Source organism: Mastacembelus armatus, chromosome 6 (genome assembly GCF_900324485.2).
Source record: "Mastacembelus armatus chromosome 6, fMasArm1.2, whole genome shotgun sequence".
In the NCBI taxonomy this organism is placed as follows: domain Eukaryota; kingdom Metazoa; phylum Chordata; class Actinopteri; order Synbranchiformes; family Mastacembelidae; genus Mastacembelus; species Mastacembelus armatus.
The window spans coordinates 11,031,351-11,041,886 of NC_046638.1; the positions used below are offsets into that span (position 1 = coordinate 11,031,351).

At 37.3% G+C, this 10,536-nt stretch overlaps 1 protein-coding gene across 1 annotated transcript; it reads right to left on the reverse strand.

Moving 5' to 3' along the window:
- Positions 1-6,022: 6,022 nt before the first annotated feature.
- On the reverse strand, positions 6,023-8,054 carry LOC113133025 (ras-related and estrogen-regulated growth inhibitor-like protein). The gene is made up of 4 exons (XM_026311534.1): positions 7,946-8,054; positions 7,812-7,865; positions 7,643-7,719; positions 6,023-7,173 (listed from the first exon to the last, which is right to left on the reverse strand). The coding sequence occupies exons 1-4, from the start codon at positions 7,992-7,994 to the stop codon at positions 6,748-6,750; spliced, it is 606 nt and encodes a 201-aa protein (XP_026167319.1). The 5' UTR covers positions 7,995-8,054; the 3' UTR covers positions 6,023-6,747.
- Positions 8,055-10,536: the final 2,482 nt, after the last annotated feature.

Here is a 10,536-nt window from a genome sequence, read left to right on the forward strand (position 1 = left end):
AGTTAAAACAGCCTAAAGGTTTATTTGTCAAACTTCATGTCCAAAACATCCTTGAAGGTTATGCAAATGAAAGTCTTATCAACTAAAGTAATGATTTTGATTAATCAGGGGTAGTTATACAACCCCTGATGAAAAGTATGGGCAGTCAGGCAATAGTGTTAAGATGCATATGCATACTGATTGGCCATGCTATGCACATGCTACATGGATATTATGTGAAACAATTTGTGCCACGTCATAGATTTTTTAAAATTCATTTTATTCCATTAGTGTCTCTGCAAATTCAGAAATGTTTAAATTTTAAAATGTTGTGGAGGGATTTATTTAAATGTTCACAGAATATGAATATTAAAAAGCATATACCTGAGTATGTATTCCTGCTGCTAATTGTTAGAAATGTGTTGCTCATGTTTTCCATTCAGTCAGTGAGTCCTGAATATGTCTGTAAATATTAACTAAAATGTTTTGTGTTTTAGTCATGAATATGTAATATAAAAATATTATATTGGATTGTTTTTGAAATTATCTTTTTAATGTCTAGTTTTTGTGTGATTCTGTAAAAGACCAGCTTTATCCAGTTGTTGCATGAATTGTCAGATACAGGGGGCCACCTGTTAAATTTCCTCTGAGAAATGAGTCAGTCATCCCTATGGCTGATTTAATTTACAGGCTCACGTGTGAAAAGCTGTCTCACTTCTCATCCACGTGAACACCTCATGTGAGAGGAAATGTTTTCCCAACTAACTCAAACATTTTAAATTAGATCAAAGCATTATCAGCTTTGCCCTCTAGACATAACTACCCTGCCCTCAGTGGAGCAACGGGCTCTTAAAGGCTCAAATGAGCAAATTATCTCTTGATCCACAGGGTTGTGTTAGTTATGATGTATTTAGATCCTAAATGAAGATTGCTTATTTTACCATTTAATTATCCTGAATGGAAGTCATACTGCATATTAGAATCTTTTTTCATTTATCATGTAATGATGCAGACAGATGCAGTGGGTGGATCTTATTGTAAGTCTATAATACACATCAACTGCATCTGGCAACTTGTCAAAATAAACCTCTGTCTTGCTGCGTTTAGTCTGAAATACAACAAAGGGACATGCATTAAAAATCTAAAAATCATTCAAAGTCCATTTATGTTCAACAGAAACGTTTGAGCTCATATAAAGTGCTGTTAGGGTCCTTAGGTGGCAGTAAGATAAGCCATCAAAAGCTCACATAAAAAAGTGTCACTTTGAACTTTCACCATTTTTCACTGCTGGGGGTTGAATTACAGTTTCTGTGTGAGACCTTATTTGTAAAACTGCTGAGTTGTTGAGCTCCGCAGGAGGTCCTTAAGTCTATGTGGGGGAGCTTAGCAAAGACAAAGGGCACAATCAGGGAGATAGATGGCATTTTTGAACAGTTAGCACATTTCTTATTAATTTGGAAAAGGCTCATTGAGCACCATAGTTTGTTTTACATTGCACACATTCCAGACCCCCTGTGTGAATTTATTAGGAAACTGAAAGTCATTGTCAGTTTAACTATGTCTGTAATGCCACAAGGTAAGAATCCAGGTGTGGTCCTGACTCAGATGAAACTGAGGGTTTTACGTTCATGTTTAGATATATGAAAACATTCTGAGACTTTTTTTTTATATAAAGGTGAGAAAGAGCCTCATACAGAGCCAAAGTGCCACAATTATATATTTTTCTAAAATTAAGACCTGAATCTAACTGAAAAGGATTTAACATTTTGGAAAATATATATACTTATTTGTTGTCTTAGCAAGAGTTAGATGATAACCTTGGTACCACTCATGTCTGTGCAGTCAATATTATGCTACGGAGCTGTTAAGCTTAATTTATGCATAAAAAGGGGAAAAAAAGGAAAAGGAAAGGATACTCATTGTTGAATTTTGTCATCATGGAACAAGGCCAGACTGCCCATTTCCCCTGCTTTAGAGTCTTTATGCTAAGCCCAGCTAATTGGCTGTTTGCTATTGCTTCATATTTACCATACACACAAGAGAATCTAAAATTACAGTTATGGAAAGTCCTGCACATTATTATGAATTATGTATTATTATACTGAACATTGTTTAGTTCATACATATTTACTGCATTCTGGCACAGAGAGATTGCTTCAATGACACAGGTATAAAGCAAGAGAGATGTACTAAAGCAGCTATGGAATTTTCCAAACTAGGCCGACTGATAGTGACGTCAGCCTGTTTGATCTGGATTTGACTCAAGGCTTTGGAAAATGCTTTTCATATTCTTCATGTTTCCTTGTTTACTCACCTCATTCTACCTCAGAGTATGACTTTGACCCAAAGCAGTCACACACAGCCTAGTGGTTTAGTTACTGTTTGGCTAAATGTGACGAGGTGAGAGGGATGACATGAAGTTTTTAAATGAGTTACAGGTGCTGCATGCACTAAGTCTCTCATCTCAACAACTGCCACACTCCTGATATGCAATTTCCTAAAATATGGTGTGAACATGTAAGTGGTTCAAGGCCTTTTTGTTTAAAATTGCAGATAAACCACCAGCATTCACACATCACCTAATTATCAAGACCTCAGAGCAAACAATATATATGTATATATGTATATATAATTTATAGACATTTAAACATATGATCCCGATAAAGCATCAAATACAAATGATCATTTTAGGTTATTCTTGACTGAGAGTGATTTCTGTCTTTGTAGGGCAGGGCAGCTCAAGACTGTTCAGCAAAACAAGATTGTTGTTTTACTGAGAAAGGTTCAATACTCTACTGTAAGCAAGAATCATTTATGTGCTACACAAGGTTTTGATTTTTATAAATGTAATACGAGTTTCACCTTCTTTGCTTTATTTCTATGTTTACCAAGCCGCTGCACTTGCTGACCCCCTAGCCCATATATCCAATCTAAGTTGCTTACCCAGTAATGAAATAAGGCCTGCTTGTATTTAATAAAGAAAAAGTAAATTTCATTGTGTTACTGCACTAAAAACGTGCTCCCAGCCATGCAGGTAACAGCACTCAGAGGAGGTCTAAAATGTGACTTCAAGCTATGATGTTGTTTCTCTGAGGTCCAAGTTTGGCTGCTGTGCTGTGTCACACTCTCATACTGTGTGTGTGGGTGTATACAAGGTACTTAGAAGGTATACTTAGATTCTGAGGACACAAATCTGACCACACACTTACTTGTGGGGACATGGCTTTCCTTATGAGGACAATTTCCATAAGGAAATCATCAGTTTTGAGTGATGACCTGGTTCAAGGTTAGAATAAGGTGAGGGCTTGGTCAATGTTAGTACCTAAGACTCCAGGACATTAATGTAAGTCAATGCAATGTCCCCACATGAAGTGGAAACAAGTTTGTGTGTGTGTGTGTGTGTGTGTGTGTACTTGTACGTCTGTATTAGTGAGTACCATTTTGAGCATATTTGTATCAAAGTGAGGACATTTTTTTTCAGTTCTCACTTTTTCAGACTCCTCTTTGAGGGTTAAGACTTTAGTTTTAGGGTTGGGGTTATGCATTTAGTTGTGATAGTTCGGGTTAGGCTTAGGGTGTCCTCACAAAGATAGAAATACAAGTGTTTGAATGTGTGTGTGTGTGTGTGTGTGTGTGTGTGTGTGTGTGTGTGTGTGTGTGTGTGTGTGTGTGTGTGTGTGTGTGTGTGTGTGTGTGTGTGTGTGTCTGCAGCAGTGTACTTTCATGTAGGTTTTCTTTGAAGCCACAAAAAGACATATTATTACCTATACATGACCTGCAGGCAGAGCTGGCACATGTTCAGCTCAAAGAAAACTTTACACACTTTGTCTTATGTTAAAACTAATGAAGTAATTAAAACGTCCAAACTAGGCTGACTGCTAGTGACGTCAGCCTGTTTGATCTGGATTTGACTCAAGGCTTTGGATATTTTTTGAGGCACCCAAGAAAGTGCTTTTTATATTTTTCATGTTTCCGTGTTTACTCACCTCATTCTACCTCAGAGTGTGACTTTGACTCAAAGCAGTCACAGCCTAGTGGTTTAGTTACTGTTTGACTAAATGTGAAAAGGTGAGAGATGAAGTTTTTAAATGAGTTACAGGTGCTGCATGTGCTAAGTGTCTCATCTCAGCAACTGCCACACTCCTGATATGCAATTTCCTAAAATATGGTGTGAATAAATGCATCTAGCTAGGAGGATGTGAGTGAAAAGCCCTTTCAGGTGTAAATGGTTCAAGGCCTTTTTGTTTAAAATTGCAGATAAAGCACCAGTTATTCAGACATCACCTAATTGTCAATGAAGACCTCAGAACAAACAACTTCCCAAAACCTGAACCTCTTGCTCTATAGCTGCTAAATATCAAGTAAATCATGAAGTCTGGATGATTGAGGTGTAAAAAGGGCTTTCAGTCAAGACAAAATTTCTGCTGCAACTTGTCATTATTCTGTGGTGTAAACAAGGTCAGTGGCACAGGGGCATGGGAGCAGCATATTGACACAAAGACTGGTTTCTTGCCCTGTGGCCTATTTGAACATAGGTTGAAAACGTTGCTGCTTACAGCATTGATTTTTCCAACAAATACTGGATTATAATGAAAATCCACAATAATAAATAATGTCAGGCGGTATGAGATGAGGCACTACCCATCTCCAGCTGGTTTCAGGATATTAAGTTAACTCCAGTGGTCTGGACAATCCCTGACTTCTGACTGAATAGATTACCCTCAGGGTGTGGGACCTTCTTGAAGAACTGATCATTTAAAGAGGATACCAATATACATGCTCATATAAATAAGAGCAGAATTGACAAGACATTCATTTGTTTAAATGTCAAAATAAAACATCCTGTAAACACATTGTGCTAAGTGTCACCAAAGAAGCTTTTGTGAAATAAAATTATCGCCAACATGTTTCAATTAAAAGTTTGTGACTTTCTAATTAACGTGCTAATGTATTATTGTGATTCTATTTTAATTATATTATGCATTTTTATCCTTCAGTGGTATGAAAGTCCCATCGAAACGGTAAATTACAGACAAATAATTTTCATATCAAAATTAAAATGATTAAATTGAAGATTTTTTTTCAGAGATAAAAATACCACACTTATAGTGTTATTGTGCCATCATTGTAAGCTCCAGTAAAGCTAAAGACAGCTCTTGCAGGTGAAACATCTCTGTCAGGGTGCTGTTGAGTCTGGGTCCTGCTGTGACATGACACAGCAGGGTCAGAGATTGTGACAAGGATCTGCAGGGCCCAGACTGCTCCAGGTTTGCTTTGTTAACCTGTGCCTTGTTCCTGTCAAATTCCTCATACATAAGAACAGTAATGAAGGGGAGCTGGCACCGGCTTAGCTGCCATTTGGCCTCCCATGCTGCTGCCTTAATAGCCACAAAGAAGGACATCTTCCTGACACCAAATGCTACATACTGATTGGAGGCAAAGACTCCACGTTTATGCCACTTAATTTCATGGGTCAGGCCAGGTTTACTGGAGCAGACCATTGACAAATGAGAAGATTTTTCAGGGGGAGAGTTTGCCTAGTTGCAAAGTGGAACTTGCAGATAAGTCTCGAGTCTTTGCATGCTTAAATATCTAGAGAGAAGAAGTTGCCATATCTGCATAGACATAATTTTCGTAGTGCAGTAGTGAATACATTACGCAATGAGATACTATTTGCTTACTTATTTGTACCCAAAGGATTTTAAACCTCCAATAGTGGATCTGTCTGTTGTTTGGTGCTGAGCAGTGTCCATTGGGTTGTTAGAGCTTTTCCACTGCTGTTGGCTGAAAATGATGCCATGAAAACAAGTGAGAATAAAAAAATATGTAATAAATGTGTGGAATCAGTCAAAAAGATAGAAAGCTAGTTGTGAACCCTTTCCTGGCTAATTGCAACAACCCAAAAACATCATTTGAGGCCGTCTGCAGTGCAGATTCTTTTATCGTCTCTTCTTGTGCAGTACGAGTAGCTCCTCATAAGATCAATAAAGAGATAGGAGCAAATAAATCACTGGAAAACAAAGAAAATACTGAAAACCTCGCACTTTATTGCACATTTAATTTTTTATTTAAAACCATATAAGATGTAAAACGTTTAGACAAACAGTACATGACACATGATTCATTTATTCATGCTCATAAATATAGAAATATAAAAATGGTTTGCTCTTTTTCTTTACAGTGTTTAGACTTGAATAAATACAAATATATACATATTACCCTTTAGTATTACTGCAGGATTGAGCAACACACTTCAGTTGATTTTTTTCATTTTGCAATACAAAAGTTTCACTTGTGTTTTGAAGGATTTTTCTAGTTTTAAGACATGATCTTTGGAGTATGGATCAACAGTAAAGGCACATTTAATTTATGCATAGAATTGCTTTCAAGCTGAAGCCACAGCTAGTAACACATAAAATATAGCTTAGCCATATTGCATACATTGTTGCGCCTGTTACACGTGAAGGATGTTTATTATAGAAAAGATGTTATTCCATCAGTCTTATGTAGCTTGAAGTGCAGCTAAGCTCATAAGCTGTCACCAAAAAAACATCTTTAATGTCTGTCACACTGAATTGTCTCCATCTCAGGTTCATGGCTTCTACCACTTTTCAGTAAGAATGGCTCCCATCTCTGTTGTGTCTTGTTACCTTTGGAAAAAAGAACATGTGACACGTCTAATGTTTATCCAACCAACTAACATTCCTCCAGTGAAATGCACACAATGCAGATTCATAGGAAACTTCTTCCACTTTTGCCTTCATCGTACTAAAATGAGTCTGTCCGTCTTCTGGCAAACACTGCAGACATGCTTTTCACTATACCCCTGAACCCCAGAGGCCTCTTTGCAGTCAGTTTGCCATCCTTCATCCTGTCCACCAGCCCGTGAAACACCATGAGCACGCTGTGGTAGTTCTCAGCCGCTGATACCTCGTAGAAGTGGCAGTCTGTGTTGAGAGCCAGCAGTCGGCCCTCCTCGCTCTGCACTGTCCGCCTGTGGTGCAGGTCCCTCTTGTTACCCACGATCACTATGGGCACCTTCTCTGCATTCAGGTAGTCTTTGGTGGACTTGATGGTCTGAATGAGCCTGCTGACAGTGTTGAAACTGGCCCTGTCGCAGATGCTGTAGACTAGGATGTAGCCGTCTGCCCACTGGACCTTCTTCTCCAACATTGACGTCTCCACAGAGGAATTCTGTCAAATGACACATATAAGTTCATTGGCAGCAGTGTTGGAAAGTTCCTAATACATTTAAATGCATTTATACAAGTACTTTAGTCATATATGAGATACACCAGATACTTTTTGAGACTGAACTTCAAAGATATCCAGCAATTTATTTACACCCTTCTACATTTAAAGACAGTCAATTAAAGTTTCAGTATGACAGAACAATATTATAATATCTATATTATATTATAATAACTATAATATCATTAAAGTAACGTTTAGACTATAGAAGTGATGCATTTCACATTTCAACATTTTAAATGAAGAAACTACTTGTAATGCAGTATTTTTACTGTGTACCTTTTCCACTTTTATGAATGTGGGGTTTTTGAAAGTATTTGTTCTATCACTGGTAACAGGACAGAATGTCAGCTCAATGAAACAGCATCAGCAATAATATCTTCAAGTGTATTTTATTTGCGTTGAACTTTACCTCAGAATAAGGTGAATCCCAAATATTAAGAGTGATCTCCCTCCCATCGACCATAAAACTGTGACTGTAGATGGACTCTGCGAAACAAACAAAAAAAAACTGTTCATTAAAAGTTAAATGAGCATAAAAGTCATGTTATCACTGTTAGTAAAACAGAATACGCACTTACCGATATCGCCGTACTCTCCAATGAATCTTCGCGTCAACAGGCGCACAGTCAGCGCTGCAAAAACAACATTTAACTCACCATGTGCAACACAGACATAAATGTAATTAGATATTTTCTAAAGTCACATTTTTTACCTGACTTCCCGACACTCTCCGTCCCCATAACAACAATGTTGACATCCATTTTCAGTCAGAAAGCTGCGCCGAGCCGCTGAGCTCCATGTGAGGCTCAGGAGGCTGCTGCTGTGCCGCTGCTGCCGACGGGCAGAGGTTATTATAGCGCAGACAGGTGGGCGGAGTAAACAGATCACGTACAGCAACAACAGCAGCAGCAGCAGTAATTCAATGATGCCTCCCTCACCTGGCTTTCCCACACGTGGCTGTGTGTGGCCCCAGAGGGCAAGTGAAGAAAAAAAAGCGCACACAAAAACACCAAGTAAAAGAAAAAAAAAAACAAATTCTATCCCTTATGGCTTTTAATATTCCTATTATCTAATATTTACCCTTTTGTTCTATGGCAGATGTCTTCTCACGTTTTATTATTAAGAAAAGCAATGTTGGAATGTAATTGGAAGTACATTTATACCTAACTATGACAATAGTTTTAATTACATAGCAATTCATGTTTTTACACAAAGAAATATGATCAACTTATGAAATAGGATGCAGTAACCTACCCACAGAGATGCACATTTAAAGATTTGTTGCATTTCAGTGAACTGTAATGTGTTTTAATGTTGGACTTTTATTTAAGGACCTGAGTGCTTCCTCCACCACTAAAAGTGATCCTTTAATACAAGTTCCTTTAAAGCTAAAAGTCAGTGTTTGTGTTGCCTTGAAGAAAAATAAGTCTTTCATGATCAATATAAATTACTGGTTTAGTAATATACCAAGTTGTAAGATTATTAATATGGTTTAATACATCAGTTAATTCTAAATCGTTAGTTGCTGTTGTTGTTGTGGAGAGGTTTTAGTTATGTTGATGATCAACATTATGATTGAAAGGTTGGATGAAAACAACAAAGCCTGTTTATCAGCACCAGAAAGACCTAGTTTAGTGGGTGTCAGTTTTTTCGCAGCAGACTGGAGTGAGCATTTTCTGCTTTTCGTCTATATTTGTATGCACACTTCTTTATCAACTTCTATCCAGTCAAATAAAGTAAGATTCTTTCTATTTGCTCCAGCAATATTAACTGCAACCACAAGGGGGAAGTAGATTTCAATACATGTTTACCACAACAGATGACTTTGTTTTGCTTCAGGCAAACACTGATTGGCTGAATAGAAACAGATCATCAGATAACTGGAGTCATACTGTAATGTTTGTGTTTGTGTGTGTGTGTGTGTGTGTGTGTGTGTGTGAGCTGTCTTTGTTATGTCCAGCTTTGTGCTACAATTTCCTGCTTTAATCTGATTTCTCTCTATAACCTGATTTCTTGTGTGAATGCAAACATAAAGACAAATGATGTTGTTTGTACGTCACACAGAGGATTATTTTTGATTTGTAATGAACTTACCTTTATCTGTCTTCATATAGCAGCGTCTTCTTTAAGCTGAAGCAGCTCAGTGAAATCCTTCATACTGTTTCCGCTCTTATATCGTCCAAATAAAATTACCCCAAGGCTGGAAAGTCTGTGAAGATGGTTATTCGAAGTGGGTATTATGTGGGTATAGATTTTGGTGAACACTGCAAACACTTCCATGTTTAATGCTTTATAGGTATGCATGTGTCTCACTTAAAGTATTTTGCATGTATGCAAGTTCAAAAATGCCTGTGCTCATGACCCTGTACCCTTGTTTAATGGTTCATTAAGTGTGAATGCACTTAGGAAAATGGAGACATAATAGGGATCCCAGTATAATGGAAAGAGTGTTTCATGTGGTCTTTAAATGACTCTCTTTATCACAATCAGAGGTGAAGAGATACAAGAGATAAATAAGCTCATAATGTTATATTAAAAACAAATGCATGGTAATTAATAAATGTGGTCATGTTGCCAAAATGAAAAAAAGGAAAAAAACACATTCATTTATGCTTGGAAAAACTGTTCACAGTTGCAAGTATGAACATTTAACATCATGTCCAGTTGGTTATAAATGATTTGAATTAACCAGTCCACACATTTCCAGGCTGCCAGCGTAAATGACCTTTATCATCGCAACACGTCAGTGTGAAATTCATCAGAGGAACATTAAGTTCTCTGGCCGGTGAAGGTGCCGCATTCATAAAAATTCATATGCAAAATTATTACAGTGGTGAGAAATGCTTTCAGTCTGAAGCATTAAAATTGAATAACTCAATAACAAATTAATATACAACCAAAAACAGGGGAACTAATTATATCCACAAAGGATTTATTTAGATTATTATTTACTTTTTAAAGCTCTGTTGTTCTGTTCCTCTGTTGCTGCCCTTGTGTTCTCTTCACCTCTGCCAAGATAATTGATGCTAAGCAGAAATCATTATATTAATTGACCAAATTCATTGGCAAGCTGTTTTGTTTAGTCACTGTAACAGAATTTAGGCAAATTTGCTTCAGAGATGATGGTGTATGAAGACAGCTGTTACAGTAGGTTATGGCTAAGCAAACTGAATTTTACTAAACAGTCATACTAAAAGTCCTGCAAGACTAGCTCTCCAGCATATGACGTATTCACATCTATGCAGAAAATGGTCCAACATCAAATATGTGTGTGGTAGTCCCACTTTTCCCTGTTTCAGGGTT

Coding starts and splice junctions, on each gene's coding strand:
- LOC113133025 (XM_026311534.1), bottom strand. CDS start 7,994: ATGGATGTCAACATTGTTGTTATGGGGACGGAGAGTGTCGGGAAGTCA. Junction 7,720..7,811: donor TGGAGAGTACGGCGATATCG/GTAAGTGCGTAT, acceptor TTTGTTTCGCAG/AGTCCATCTACAGTCACAGT. Junction 7,174..7,642: donor GGGATTCACCTTATTCTGAG/GTAAAGTTCAAC, acceptor GTCATTTGACAG/AATTCCTCTGTGGAGACGTC.